This window comes from Haliotis rufescens, unplaced genomic scaffold (assembly GCF_023055435.1).
Source record: "Haliotis rufescens isolate VD_foot unplaced genomic scaffold, xgHalRufe1.0.p SCAF_14, whole genome shotgun sequence".
Taxonomy (NCBI): domain Eukaryota; kingdom Metazoa; phylum Mollusca; class Gastropoda; order Lepetellida; family Haliotidae; genus Haliotis; species Haliotis rufescens.
The window spans coordinates 28701125-28717665 of NW_025963824.1; the positions used below are offsets into that span (position 1 = coordinate 28701125).

At 45.2% G+C, this 16541-nt stretch overlaps 1 protein-coding gene across 9 annotated transcripts in view; it reads right to left on the reverse strand.

Moving 5' to 3' along the window:
• Positions 1-16541, reverse strand: part of LOC124152673 (mothers against decapentaplegic homolog 4-like) — a 64409-nt gene that overhangs the window by 41267 nt on the left and 6601 nt on the right. For 6 of the 9 annotated variants that reach the window (XM_048395230.1, XM_048395229.1, XM_048395235.1 and 3 more), the window contains 4 exons: positions 14908-15176; positions 10579-10753; positions 9557-9628; positions 2082-2225 (listed from right to left, as the gene is read on the reverse strand). In XM_048395230.1, coding sequence (XP_048251187.1) covers positions 2082-2225; positions 9557-9628; positions 10579-10753; positions 14908-15159 — 643 coding nt within the window. In that variant the 5' untranslated portion in view covers positions 15160-15176. The remainder of the gene's footprint in view (positions 1-2081; positions 2226-9556; positions 9629-10578; positions 10754-14907; positions 15177-16541) is intronic. The other 3 variants (XM_048395236.1, XM_048395232.1, XM_048395234.1) reach the window with 2 other exon arrangements.

The window sequence follows — 16541 nt, forward strand, 5'->3', positions numbered from 1 at the left end:
GTGTCTGGACCACACAATGCAGTGATTGATGTCATGAGCATCAGCCTACCCAATTGGGATACTATGACATACAATCAACCAAGTCACCAAGTCTGACCATCTGAGCTATTTCGTTGCCTCTTACGACAAGCATAGTTGCCTTTTACGGCAAGCATGGGTTGCTGAAGATCTATTCTACCCTGGATCTTCACGGGTCCTTTTGCCTTAGAATCTTACACCCTTCTGATTTCCCTAATAGTATACTATACCAGACACACAATTCAGTCACTATTAGGTCTAAATGGATTAAGGTGCCACGCACAATAGCTTCTGGGATCGCCAAATGTAGTGGGAGTGAGGTGAAATAGGGTTTAAACGTCGCGTATTGCACTTATAGCGACATGCATGCACGTGTGTGTGGCTTCTTGTACTTGTCCGGGCTGATACCGATTTAAAGTGCTAGCCCACTGAGATTCCATGCCGCAGTTAACATGAATACCCCACTCAGACACGGTATACTGACTCCGAGCCGACCAGTCCTTGTTTTAGTCCCTTAATGCTGAGCGCCAGACAGGGTAACAACAAGTACCATCTTTTAACGTCTTTTGGTATGACGCGGCCGGGGATCAAACCCCGGACCTTCCGCTCTCCAGGCGGATGCTCTACCACTAGACCACGGAGGCGATCCACCCAATTAGTGACTTAAGAAAAGAAAATAGAGTCAACACAACTAATCTCACTCCTGATTGGTTTTGATAAATATAATCACAGAGCTCCAGATAAGCTGCGTATCTGCGTGAAATACGCATCAGAAATGCAGAAATACACAGTAAAATATAATCCAAGCGTATCAAATACGCAACGAACATTACAGATACGCTACAAAAATAAAACTTGTGCGTATCATCAAAATATTGTTAAGTAACCCTGCGTATTCGATTAGCAAATCAGCAACTTATTTTTAAATTATAAACGGACATTCCGTCAACCTTGCCAAACTCCACGATGACAGTTACATCATGATCATTTGCCATCACACTTTCTTGTGGAAGTATCGTGGTATTTTTGAGTCCTATAAAGCTCTCGAACCCACACGACACCAGTTTGCAGGGACTAGATGAATAGTGTTTTTAAATATTTAACTTAAATACCCACATGTGTAAAAACTAGTGGGTAACGGAAATTTGAATACGCAGATAGAATTACTGATACCCAATGATTTTAAAATGCATGGGTAAAATACCCACAACACCAAAAGCTTATCTGGAGCTCTGATAATCATCTGTTGCAGTTTCACTTGTCACCAAACTCATCGAAATTTGTTAGCCTTCCCATCACAAAGTGATCATTCACCACTGGTGCTCGTACATTGACTACAATGTCAATAACCTGTAAATTTCTGGTGATATTTTTTAACAAAATTCAAAAATTATTATCATTAAATCTTTAGGATACCACAAAAATCGTAAAGTGGCATCACTGAGTATGTCCAAAAGCAAATGTTTCTTCTTTCCCTGTAGTGGTCAATATCCTAGCTGAGACCCGACATCACCAAACACCCTCTCACTACACACCTTTAGAAACTAACACGTCCTCCATCCCAGGGCTCTTTTCCCAAGGCAATCATAGCAGCATGGTTGTCAGAACTCATACACCTGTACACCGACATGACAGTCGTAGCCAGATTGCTGTGTAAAACGAGCCCGACCTCCACTAATCGTTTCACAGAAAACAAAACCACAAGTCTCTCCTGGACAAGGAAATGGTCATGTTTTCCAACAATATAATTCACACCCCAAAACAAGTTTATTTCAGTTTGATGACAACCAAAGGGTCCTGAAATCCAGGTTAACCCATCTCTAAACTTCTCCACCGAAAACCAATCCCCAAAGCTCAAAAAGAATAACCCTGAATGAGAAGAATCAAAGTCAGCATGTAGCCGCCCAAACATTCCGATAAACAATCAGACATTCTTAAAGAAAACTGAATCCTAAGATCTGTTACCCTGTATACTGTATGAAATCACTACACTTCCTAAATACAGGTCATTTGTTCTGATTAAACACCCCTCAAACCCATGTGAGACAAGACAATTGTTCTACCAGAGAAACACTCGCCAACTATAAGCCTATTGAAGCCTTCAGAGGGTGGATGTTGAACTGTCTGGTTGCCGTCAGATGATGTGGAGGCTCTGTCCATCTGTATCTCGCCTCCGTACTCGTCCTTCACCAGGCGGCCAGGGGGACCTGGGAAATAGGTCACATAAACCATTAATGACACAGAGCTACAGATAAGCTGCGTATTTTGGTAAAATACTGTATTCGACGTAATAAGCGCCCTGCTCTAATAAGCGCCCACAGTGATGATATATTGGCTAGTGAACAATCACAATTAGCACCCCTTACGATTGATCGATGTACACAAGACTTATTTATTTGTGCATAATACGCACTCGTGTTTTATATGCACCATTAATTATGGGCATATAAATTCTGAAAAATATATCTGTCGTGTATAATACGCACAGACTTTTCTTTTGTATCATATTAAGCTGTCAGCATAAACCACAATATTAACGATCTTTCAACTCTGTTTTTTTTTCTTACCAAAACTATGATCTAATATGAGCCCCTTTTTCTATTTTTGAGAGCGCCCTGGGCGCTTATTACTTCGAATACGGCACCCACCAATTCAAAACCCAATTACTTTCAATCAACTTGTGTACAGAAACGCATGCATTAAATGAAAAACTCAAATGTATAAAAACAGCACACGTAAATACTCAATGAAGATTTTTCAGGATGCGTACAAAGGGGCTAATTTCCGAAACACAATTACGAGCTAAATAACTTTCCGAGTCAAGCCTATATATTTAGAAAAGTAATCATGGTTATATGTATCTAAAACACTTTTCTTAAATCTTAAAATGATTGCTCTTTGGGGGGAAATAGAGTTATGAATATATGAGTGAAAAAATACTGGTTACCCAATGAAAAATGTAATAACTCAATCAAAACACAAACCCTAGAGTTAAAACTCAATTGCTCAAAAAGTTATCTGAAGCTCTGTGACATTATCATTCAAAACTGGCTTCCACGGGAGATATTGCTTGTGTGAGATCTTCCTCAGACCAAGCAATAACTCCATAGCGATATAACAAGTGTTTGAAATAAGCGCCGGCCTGTAAGACCGTGGCAGGTTGAACTCATGTAGGGCCGGTAGTTGCAAATTTGTATGTGTCCTTATGGCCTGCATAAAATGTACATGACGATTTATTTGTTGCAATAAGCTGCATCTTTTTAACTGAGGGCCTGAAGAGTTCAGTAATGGCCAGATTGTTTTATTTAAGGAAGTCACGATAACTTGACATTACTTCTGGCCACAACACATAAGTCACTTAACATTCATCCCATCTTCCCGAGGCAAGGGAGTTAACTGACTATAAAAGTCCAGTTTCCATCCTTGCCGAACTAGGCTGGTATTATGGAGTTACATTTTGGCTGGACTAACGAGTCTATGCACAGTCCAATCAAATTGCGTAACGAAATTGAAACCCGGTTCGTGAACTGTCAGGCAGATTTCGGTCGATTGCAGGATTTGCACAGCATGTGCACCGCCTCGTTGTCAACAGATATTTTCCAAATCTTTTCAAGTTTTTAATCGAGGTGCTCGCGTGATTTGATGCACTTCGTGATGTAAGACCCGTTTTCTCACAATACAGATCTTGATTGTCGACCAGAACGTCTTGACTGGGCGCCGCAATTTTGTGTGAAGCAAACGCAAGTGATGCGAGAGGTGGAATCTGATTGGTCCATAGGAGAGGCAGAGAAGGGACTTAACTCGTAACAGCCACTGGTGGTGCTACAATTGAGCCCAGTTATTCCAGCCTAGTTCGGCAAGGGTGGAAGCTGGACTTTTAAAGTCAGTTAACTCTCTTGCCTCGGGAAGATGTATTCATCCACACTCCACACATTCATATTCGTATGAAAATTATAAGACATGTTCAAATTGATGACATCAAATCTATTTCCTGTCTTACACTTGCAAATTTTTAATGTGATCAACAACATAATTATGGCTATAATTAATTAAAAAGGATGATTGGAACTGCAACAAGAAAAATCAAAACTAAAGTTTTCCTAAAAAAAAAGTCAGCTTGGCAATAGGCAAGCTCATCCTTAAATGTCAGAAAAACTCCTGGAAACTTTTGTCTTGGTACATTTGAACTCATTCCCTAAACATTATCATAAGTGTCACCCATGCAACCTTGCAAGTGTTGCCAAGAACAATGTCTACCGTATACATTTATATGACCGTAGATAAGCCAAATTTTGAGGACCAGAAAAAAAATTCTGGAGAAAGGGGTCGGCTTATGAATGATTCCCACTTCCATCAAACTCTTTTTTTGTCTCACTAGGGAGCAGCTCAAAAGTTTGATGTCGGAACATTAAATTCCTTCAAAACTAACTGTGACAAACAGTTTTGAATCTATCAGTCTGAACAGGGGTCAATTTCAGAAAAAACTAAATATTGCAACACCATGGGCTTTTACACCAATGGGAATTGAAAGCTTCTTCAGCAGTACTTTAAGGACCAACTTTAATTTAATACTAGAAGTTTCCAGGTAGCACTTATTACATGACCACTGGGCACTGAATTATAATTTGGACCAAAATTCAGGCCATTAAAATGTTTGATCTTGCTTCAGTAAATAATACATGAAGTATTTATAATTGAGTAAAATCTCCTTCTTTGGGACATATCTTAGTTAAAATACAAAGAAACTAAATGTTCCAAAAGTGTAAAGAGGAACAAGCAATACATATTTCTATTTCTAAGATTCTAAAGATGACACTAGCTGGACTAATGATGACAAAACAGACTCCAGCTGGGTAAGAAAAGACAACACTGTATGATCTGAGGGACTTGAAGCCATGCTGGACCAAGTTCAGGGCAAGGGGAGACAACACTGTATGATCTCTGGGACTTGAAGCCATGCCACGCCAAGTACTGGGCAAGGGGAGACAACAATGTATGATCTAAGGGACGTGAAGCCATGCCACACCAAGTACTGGGCAAGGGGAGACAACTCTGTATGATCTGAGGGACGTGAAGCCATGCCACGCCAAATACTGGGCAAGGGGAGACAACAATGTATGATCTAAGGGACGTGAAGCCATGCCACACCAAGTACTGGGCAAGGGGAGACAACACTGTATGATCTGAGGGACTTGAAGCCATGCCACACCAAGTACTGGGCAAGGGGAGACAACTCTGTATGATCTGAGGGACGTGAAGCCATGCCACACCAAGTACTGGGCAAGGGGAGACAACAATGTATGATTTAAGGGACGTGAAGCCATGCCACACCAAGTACTGGGCAAGGGGAGACAACACCGTATGATCTGAGGGACGTGAAGCCATGCCACACCAAGTACTGGGCAAGGGGAGACAACAATGTATGATCTGAGGGACGTGAAGCCATGCCACACCAAGTACTGGGCAAGAAGAGACAACTCTGTATGTCAACAACGTGTACTCACGCAGCACTAAGAACTTGGCAAGGGGAGACAACACTGTATGTCAACAACGTTTACTCACGAAGTACTGGGCAAGGGGAGACAACACTATGTCAACAACGTGTACTCACGCAGCACTAAGTACTGGGCAAGGGGAGACAACACTGTATGTCAACAACGTGTACTCACGCAGCACTAAGTACTGGGCAAGGGGAGACAACACTGTATGTCAACAACGTGTACTCACGCAGCACTAAGTACTGGGCAAGGGGAGACAACACTGTATGTCAACAACGTGTACTCACGCAGCACTAAGTACTGGGCAAGGGGAGACAACACCGTTTGTCAACAAGGTGTACTCACGCAGCACTAAGTACTGGGCAAGGGGAGACAACACCGTATGTCAACAACGTGTACTCACGAAGTACTGGGCAAGAAGAGACAACACTGTATGTCAACAACGTGTACTCACGCAGCACTAAGTACTTGGCAAGGGGAGACAACACTGTATGTCAACAACGTGTACTCACGCAGCACTAAGTACTGGGCAAGGGAAGACAACACTGTATGTCAACAACGTGTACTCACGCAGCACTAAGTACTGGGCAAGGGGAGACAACACCGCATGTCAACAACGTGTACTCACGCAGCACTAAGTACTGGGCAAGGGGAGACAACACTGTATGTCAACAACGTGTACTCACGCAGCACTAAGTACTGGGCAAGGGGAGACAACACCGTATGTCAACAACGTGTACTCACTCAGCACTAAGTACTGGGCAAGGGGAGACAACACTGTATGTCAACAACGTGTAGTCACGAAGTACTGGGCAAGGGGAGACAACACTGTATGTCAACAACGTGTACTCACGAAGTACTGGGCAAGGGGAGACAACACTGTATGTCAACAACGTGTACTCACGAAGTACTGGGCAAGGGGAGACAACACTGTATGTCAACAACGTGTACTCACGAAGTACTGGGCAAGGGGAGACAACACTGTATGTCAACAACGTGTACTCACGAAGTACTGGGCAAGGGGAGACAACACAGTATGTCAACAACGTGTACTCACGCAGCACTAAGTACTGGGCAAGGGGAGACAACACTGTAGGATCTGAGGGACTTGAAGCCATGCTGCACCAAGTTCAGGGCAAGGGGAGACAACACTGTAGGATCTCAGGGACGTGAAGCCATGCCACACCAAGTACTGGGCAAGGGAAGACAACACTGTATGATCTCAGGGACGTGAAGCCATGCCACACCAAGTACTGGGCAAGGGAAGACAACACTGTATGATCTCAGGGACGTGAAGCCATGCCACACCAAGTACTGGGCAAGGGAAGACAACACTGTATGATCTCAGGGACGTGAAGCCATGCTGCACCAAGTTCAGGGCAAGGGGAGACAACAATGTAGGATCTGAAGGACGTGAAGCCATGCCACACCAAGTACTGGGCAAGGGGAGACAACAAGGTATGATCTGAGGGACGTGAAGCCATGCCACACCAAGTAGTAGGCAAGGGACGACAACACTGTATGTCAACAACGTGTACTCTGCAGCACTAAGTACTGGGCAAGGGAAGACAACACTGTATGTCAACAACGTGTACTCACGAAGTACTGGGCAAGGGGAGACAACACTGTATGTCAACAACGTGTACTCACGAAGTACTGGGCAAGGGGAGACAACACTGTATGTCAACAACGTGTACTCACGAAGTACTGGGCAAGGGGAGACAACACTGTATGTCAACAACGTGTACTCTGCAGCACTAAGTACTGGGCAAGGGAAGACAACACTGTATGTCAACAACGTGTACTCACGAAGTACTGGGCAAGGGGAGACAACACTGTATGTCAACAACGTGTACTCACTAAGTACTGGGCAAGGGGAGACAACACCGTATGTCAACAACGTGTACTCACGCAGCACTAAGTACTGGGCAAGGGGAGACAACACCGTTTGCAACAAAGTGTACTCACGAAGTACTGGGCAAGGGAAGACAACACTGTATGTCAACAACTTGTACTCACGAAGTACTTGGCGAGAGGAGACAACACTGTATATCAACAACGTGTCCTCACGCAGCACTAAGTACTGGGCAAGGGGAGACAACACCGTATGTCAACAACTTGTACTCACGAAGTACTGGGCAAGGGGAGACAACACTGTATGTCAACAACGTGTACTCACTAAGTACTGGGCAAGGGGAGACAACACCGTATGTCAACAACGTGTACTCACGCAGCACTAAGTACTGGGCAAGGGGAGACAACACCGTTTGCAACAAAGTGTACTCACGAAGTACTGGGCAAGGGAAGACAACACTGTATGTCAACAACTTGTACTCACGAAGTACTTGGCGAGAGGAGACAACACTGTATGTCAACAACGTGTCCTCACGCAGCACTAAGTACTGGGCAAGGGGAGACAACACCGTATGTCAACAACGTGTACTCACGAAGTACTGGGCAAGAAGAGACAACACTGTATGTCAACAACTTGTACTCACGAAGTACTGGACAAGGGGAGACAACACTGTATGTCAACAACGTGTACTCACGAAGTACTTGGCGAGAGGAGACAACACCGTATGTCAACAACTTGTACTCACGAAGTACTGGGCAAGGGGAGACAACACTGTATGTCAACAACTTGTACTCACGAAGTACTGGGCAAGAAGAGACAACACTGTATGTCAACAACGTGTACTCACGAAGTACTTGGCGAGAGGAGACAACACCGTATGTCAACAACTTGTACTCACGAAGTACTGGGCAAGGGGAGACAACACTGTATGTCAACAACTTGTACTCACGAAGTACTGGGCAAGAAGAGACAACACTGTATGTCAACAACATGTACTCACGAAGTACTTGGCAAGAAGAGACAACACTGTATGTCAACAACTTGTACTCACGAAGTACTGGGCAAGGGGAGACAACACTGTATGTCAACAACGTGTACTCACTCAGCACTAAGTACTGGGCAAGGGGAGACAACACTGTATGTCAACAACGTGTACTCACGAAGTACTGGGCAAGGGGAGACAACACTGTATGTCAACAACTTGTACTCACGAAGTACTGGGCAAGGGGAGACAACACTGTATGTCAACAACTTGTACTCACGAAGTACTGGGCAAGGGGAGACAACACTGTATGTCAACAACTTGTACTCACGAAGTACTTGGCGAGAGGAGACAACACCGTATGTCAACAACTTGTACTCACGAAGTACTTGGCAAGAAGAGACAACACTGTATGTCAACAACGTGTCCTCACGCAGCACTAAGTACTTGGCAAGGGGAGACAACACTGTATGTCAACAACTTGTACTCACGAAGTACTTGGCGAGAGGAGACAACACCGTATGTCAACAACTTGTACTCACGAAGTACTTGGCGAGAGGAGACAACACTGTATGTCAACAACTTGTACTCACGAAGTACTTGGCGAGAAGAGACAACACCGTATGTCAACAACTTGTACTCACGAAGTACTTGGCAAGAAGAGACAACACTGTATGTCAACAACGTGTCCTCACGCAGCACTAAGTACTGGGCAAGGGGAGACAACACTGTATGTCAACAACGTGTACTCACGAAGTACTGGGCAAGGGGAGAAACTGTATGTCAACAACGTGTACTCACGCAGCACGAAGTACTGGGCAAGGGGAGACAACACTGTATGTCATAACGTGTACTCACACAGCACAAAGTACTGGGCAAGGGGAGACAACACTATATGTCATAACGTGTACTCACACAGCACTAAGTACTGGGCAAGGGGAGACAACACTGTATGTCATAACATGTACTCACGCAGCACTAAATACTTGGCAAGGGGAGACAACACCGTATGTCAACAACGTGTACTCACGCAGCACTAAGTACTGGGCAAGGGGAGACAACACTGTATGTCATAACGTGTACTCACGCAGCACTAAATACTTGGCAAGGGGAGACAACACCGTATGTCAACAACGTGTACTCACGCAGCACTAAGTACTGGGCAAGGGGAGACAACACCGTATGTCAACAACGTGTACTCACGCAGCACTAAGGCGGAGTACTGGTCCTTGGATGAGTACTCACCTGCATGCTGTAGCGTCAGCCCTGACAGATCTGAAACAACATGAACAAACTGTCAGCTTGATTCAAAGACTAAATATACAAAGGTATTTGCAAATACTTTCAAAAATATGAGTGAGTGAGTGAGTGAGTGAGTGAGTGAGGTTATGCACAGCTTTTAGCAATATTCCAGCAATATCACGGTGGGGTGGGGGGGGGGGGGGGAAACACTAGAAATGGGCTTCACACATTGTACCCATGTCGGGAATCGAACCCGGATCTTAGGCGTGATGAGCGAACACTTTAACCACTAGGCTACCTGACCACCCCCCTCCCTCCCCTTAAATATAAAAATCAATACAGCAATGTGCATGTGCATGTGTTTTCATGTGCATAAGCGTGCGCAAATGCATGTGTGTTTCTGCTTGTACTCGTCCAGGCTTATGCTGGTTTTGTAGAGCAAGGTGCTGTTGTAAAAAACAAATTAAATACGAATGTCGTAAGTCGATGTTAAGGTATGGGAGTTACGACAGCCGGCCAGTCCTCATTTTAGCCCCTCAAAGCCAAGCAGCAGGCAGGGTAACAACAAGTACCACGTCTTAACATTGTTTGGTATAATGCAGAGATAATGAGATCAAACCACTGACCTTCTCGTCATATGCTCTTGTGATATGGGGTTGAACAACACTGAGATGATTCAACATAACTTTTTGTTTGTTTGTTTGTTGTTTAACACCACAGCAATATTCCAGATATATGAAGGCGGTCTGTAAATAATCGAGTCTGGACCAGACAATCCAGTGATTGACATCATGAGCATCGATCCACACAATTGGGATCGATGACATGCATCAACCAAGTCAGCAAGCCTGACCACCCGATCCTGTAAGTCGCCTCTTACGACAAGCATAGTGGCCCTTTAGGCATGGGTTACTGAAGACCTATTCTATCCCGGATCTTCACTGGTCATCAGCATAACTCTCACTATCTAATGTAATAATTACCTATTCCTGGAGCGACGACCCTCTCGTAGTGGTAAGGGTTCACACACACACTGTCCTGCTTGAGGTCGAAGGCGTACTGACAAAACTTCACATGCTTCAGCTCGTTCTTATGGAGGTCAGGCCAACGCCAGATGCGGGCGTAGATCACATGCGGAAACCCTTTCCTCCCAGCCACCTGAGATGAAGAGAGGGGTTGGATGTATGTTGCTGTTTGAGAGGGATGGGTATTAGAGGTTTAAAGAGTATCACAATATTTTGTGATCCACAAGGACCTATTGTGACACATATCACGATATATCGTATAATTTTGAATTCAGAAGCAATCTGATACACTAAACAATTAAGGTATGAACTGAAGTTCATAAATGGAACAAAACAAGATGCTTGTACATCATAATGTTTACGCAGCCATTTTGGGGCCCTGGATGCATGCTGTGAGGCAGCGAAGGAATTTGGGAAGTTCCGATATAACATTAAAAACATCATAAAATTTGAAATCACCCGATAAATCGAGCATAGAAAAATTATGTTGTGATACATATCACGGAAAGAAAATGTACCTGAATTTACCGATATACCGTTAATTTCGCACACCCTTATTGTTTAATTCAGCGACACCGTGTATTTTGGGGCAGCCCAGGATTCATCTTGGATTCAAAACTAAATGTGGAAAAACCTATAAATTTGGAAAAACCTAAAAAGTCCTAATTTTTGTAAATTCAGTGGTCACTGATGATTCATCAAATGCAGTCATGGAAAACTAAACATTAAAGCCTCTCCTTTTTCCTTGGTTCAGTTATCAATGATGCAAGTCACTGCTCAGAAAACAATAACATCCATAAGAACGATACTTGATGACAGCTCCATTCAGTCTCCTTGTACCTGTCAACCAAATTACCAACCCATGACCACCGGCTCAATATAGTCTCCCCGTACCTACTGTCAACCAACCAAGTAACAGGACCTGACCACCGGCTCCATATAGTCTCCCCGTACCTGCTGTCAACCAACCAAGTAACAGGGCCTGACCACCGGCTCCATATAGCCTCTCCGTACCTACTGTCAACCAACCAAGTAACCAAGCCTGACCACCGGCTCCATATAGTCTCCCCGTACCTACTGTCAACCAACCAAGTTACAGGGCCTGACCACCGGTGCCATATAGTCTCCCCGTACATACTGTCAACCAACCAGGTAACAGGGCCTGACCACCGGCGCCATATAGTCTCCCCATACCTACTGTCAACCAACCAAGTAACAGGACCTGAACATCGGCTCCATATAGTCTCCCCATACCTACTGTCAACCAACAAAGTAACAGGGCCTGACCATCGGCTCCATATAGTCTCCCTGTACCTACTGTCAACCAACCAAGTAAGAGGACCTGACCACCGGCTCCATATAGTCTCCCCGTACCTACTGTCAACCAACCAGGTAACAGGGCCTGACCACCGGCTCCATATAGTCTCCCCTGCCTACTGTCAACCAACCAGATAACAGGGCCTGACCACCGGCTCCATATAGTCTCCCTGTACCTACTGTCAACCAACCAGGTAACAGGGCCTGACCATCGGCTCCATATAGTCTCCCCTGCCTACTGTCAACCAACCAAGTAACAGGACCTGACCACCGGCTCCATATAGTCTCCCCGTACCTACTGTCAACCAACCAGGTAACAGGGCCTGACCACCGGCTCCATATAGTCTCCCTGTACCTACTGTCAACCAACCAGATAACAGGGCCTGAACACCGGCTCCATATAGTCTCCCCGTACCTACTGTCAACCAACCAAGTAACAGGGCCTGACCATCGGCTCCATATAGTCTCCCCGTACCTACTGTCAACCAACCAAGTAACAGGGCCTGACCACCGGCTCGCTATAGCCTCCCCGTACCTACTGTCAACCAACCAAGTAACCAAGCCTGACCACCCGCTCCATATAGCCTCCCCGTACCTACTGTCAACCAACCAAGTAACCAAGCCTGACCACCAGCTCCATATAGTCTCCCTGTACCTACTACCAACCAAGTAACAGGGCCTGACCACCGGCGCCATATAGTCTCCCCGTACCTGCTGTCAACCAACCAAGTAACAGGGCCTGACCACCGGCTCCATATAGTCTCCCCGTACATACTGTCAACCAACCAAGTTACAGGGCCTGACCACCGGCTCCATAAAGTCTCCCCGTACCTACTGTCAACTAACCAAGTAACAAGGCCTGACCACCGGCTCCATATAGTCTCCCCGTACCTGCTGTCAACCAACCAAGTTGCAGGGCCTGACCACCGGCTCCATATAGTCTCCCCGTACCTGCTGTCAACCAACCAAGTTGCAGGGCCTGACCACCGGCTCCATATAGTCTCCCCGTACCTGTTGTCAACCAACCAAGTAACAGGGCCTGACCACCGGCTCCATATAGTCTCCCCGTACCTGCTGCCAACCAACCAAGTTACAGGGCCTGACCACCGGCTCCATATAGTCTCCCCTGACTACTGTCAACTAACCAAGTAACAGGGCCTGACCACCGGCTCCATATAGTCTCCCCGTACCTGCTGTCAACCAACCAAGTAACAGGGCCTGAACACTGGCTCCATATAGTCTCCCCGTACCTACTGTCAACCAACCAAGTAACAGGGCCTGACCATCGGCTCCATATAGTCTCCCCGTACCTGCTGTCAACCAACCAAGTTACAGGGCCTGACCACCAGCTCCATATAGTCTCCCCGTACCTACTGTCAACCAACCAAGTTACAGGGCCTGACCACCAGCTCCATATAGTCTCCCCGTACCTACTGTCAACCAACCAAGTTACAGGGCCTGACCACCAGCTCCATATAGTCTCCCCGTACCTACTGTCAACCAACCAAGTAACAGGGCCTGACCATCGGCTCCATATAGTCTCCCCATACCTACTGTCAACCAACCAAGTTACAGGGCCTGACCATCGGCTCCATATAGTCTCCCCACTTGCTGTCAACCAACCAAGTTACAGGGCCTGACCACCAGCTCCATATAGTCTCCTCATACCTACTGTCAACCAACCAAGTAACAGGGCCTGACCACCGGCTCCATATAGTCTCACTGTACCTACTGTCAACCAACCAAGTAACAGGGCCTGACCACCAGCTCCATATAGTCTCACCGTACCTACTATCAACCAACCAAGTAACAGGGCCTGACCACCGGCTCCATATAGTCTCCTCATACCTACTGTCAACCAACCAAGTTACAGGGCCTGACCACCAGCTCCATATAGTCTCCCCGTACCTACTGTCAACCAACCAAGTTACAGGGCCTGACCATCGGCTCCATATAGTCTCCCCACTTGCTGTCAACCAACCAAGTTACAGGGCCTGACCACCAGCTCCATATAGTCTCCTCATACCTACTGTCAACCAACCAAGTAACAGGGCCTGACCACCGGCTCCATATAGTCTCACCGTACCTACTGTCAACCAACCAAGTAACAGGGCCTGACCACCAGCTCCATATAGTCTCACCGTACCTACTATCAACCAACCAGGTAACAGGGCCTGACCACCCGCTCCATATAGTCTCCTCATACCTACTGTCAACCAACCAAGTCACAGGGCCTGACCACTGGCTCCATATAGTCTCCTCGTACCTACTGTCAACCAACCAAGTAACAGGGCCTGACCATCGGCTCCATATAGTCTCCCTGTACCTACTATCAACCAACCAAGTAACAGGGCCTGACCACCGGGCTCCATATAGTCTCCCCATACCTACTGTCAACCAACCAAGTAACAGGACCTGAACATCGGCTCCATATAGTCTCCTCATACCTACTGTCAACCAACCAAGTAACAGGACCTGAACATCGGCTCCATATAGTCTCCCCATACCTACTGTCAACCAACCAAGTAACAGGGCCTGAACACCGGCTCCATATAGTCTCACCGTACCTACTGTCAACCAACCAAGTAACCGAGCCTGACCACCAGCTCCATATAGTCTCCCTGTACCTACTGTCAACCAACCAAGTAACAGGACCTGAACATCGGCTCCATATAGTCTCCCCATACCTACTGTCAACCAACCAAGTAACAGGACCTGACCACCGGCTCCATATAGTCTCCCCGTACCTACTGTCAACCAACCAAGTAACAGGGCCTGACCACCAGCTCCATATAGTCTCCCCGTACCTACTGTCAACCAACCAAGTAACAGGACCTGACCACCGGCTCCATATAGTCTCCCCGTACCTGTCAAGTAACCAAGTAACAGCCTGACCACCAGCTCCATATAGTCTCCCCGTACCTGTCAACTAACCAAGTAACATGACCTGACCCCCGGCTCTATCCGTACCTGCAATCGGCCATCCAGCGTTCTCTGTATAGTGACACACTTGGTGGGGTGTGCCCCGTTCGTTGTGATGGCCGTGATGAGACTGTCCAACTCATCCCGCTTCTCCTTCAGCTTCTTCACCAGACTCTCAATGGCTCGTTTCCCGAAACTCTCGCTCTCCCCACCCTGGCGATGGCACATCAGACTATGGACGATGCTGAGACATGCATCAGCCGACGTGGGCGCTTGTGTAGACAGGCCTACCATACTCATCTTGAGGAGGAGACGATCTGGAAGAAACAGCTCACATCGTAAAAACACAAAAAGAAACTTAGAAATTAGACTTTTGAACACCAGTCCAGAGGAATTACAGTAACGCAAGCTGAAATGGCGACTTCCGCATTGTTGTTACACTATAGGATTTCTATATTTTTCATGCATATTTGTACACATACAGCTTTAACTTAATTGGGTGATGGAAAATGTATTTGCATATTTTACACAGGCATGCAGCTTAGCTGTGTATAAGGCTGATGTGATACAGTATGGTCATGATACGATATGTTTTCTTTGGCACATAGGTCACGATATGATACGTATTGCAATACACATATTTACATCAAATTGCATGGAAACTTCTTGACCATCAATATTTTAGAGCAGGTTCAAAAGGCTATTTTCAGTAATGAACTTGAAACTTTAATTACAACATATTTTGCGATATGTGCCTGACAAAAAACACGGTGGGGGGGCGGGCATCACACAGCTAGTAAGTAATGTATTTTGGTAGGTAAGTATATAGTCTTGTATCGATACAGCTAAAAAAGTATTGTGTATCGTATCATCACATCGATGCAACAATGTATCGTGTTAATGAATGAGTTGAGTTCAAATCTGTTTTGAAAAGTATTCACGTTACATCCCCATGTGTGTCACTGGTCCTTGAAGTCTTCGTCTACATGACAAGTAGACTTAAATGTTTATTTCGAACCCAGACACACTGACATGCATCTTACCTTACATTAAAATTGTACATTTTGGCATTAAATTGAATGGTTTCATATTATTCCTATTACACACTACACACTTCTTCCTTCTCCTTTTGATCCTATGTTCCAGCTACTAAAAACAATTCCCAAAACACATCCCAGCATCACCATGATCAAAAAGTCTTGTTTTTAAAAAATCTTTAGTTTAAAAAAAAATCTTTTCCTGTGAGGTCACGTGATAACCAAATATGGGATATAGTCTCGATCCAAATGTTACAACGCATAAACTTGAGCAGATACAACTCATGAATATTAATTAGACTGTTCACTATGTTAACAGATCGTTTTTATAACAGAAATAAACATATGTTTTCCATGTAATTTTAAAATGATATTATTTGTTATTAATTGTCCGGCCAAATAAACAATTTAAATTTCAACAATTCAAAATTCATCATATTATGAATACGTAACAACTTGAAAAGACGTACTAAAATATGTTATTTGAAGGGGGCGTGGCCTAAATGCAAATGTCCGATTGGGATTTTAAATCTTCCGGACCCCTGTCATCAACCAAGCAAATGGGTCATGCATTGTAATGCTTTGCATCGCAACCTACACGACCTATCATGATTATTCCTGCCAAGTTATCGTCTTTCTCAGAGC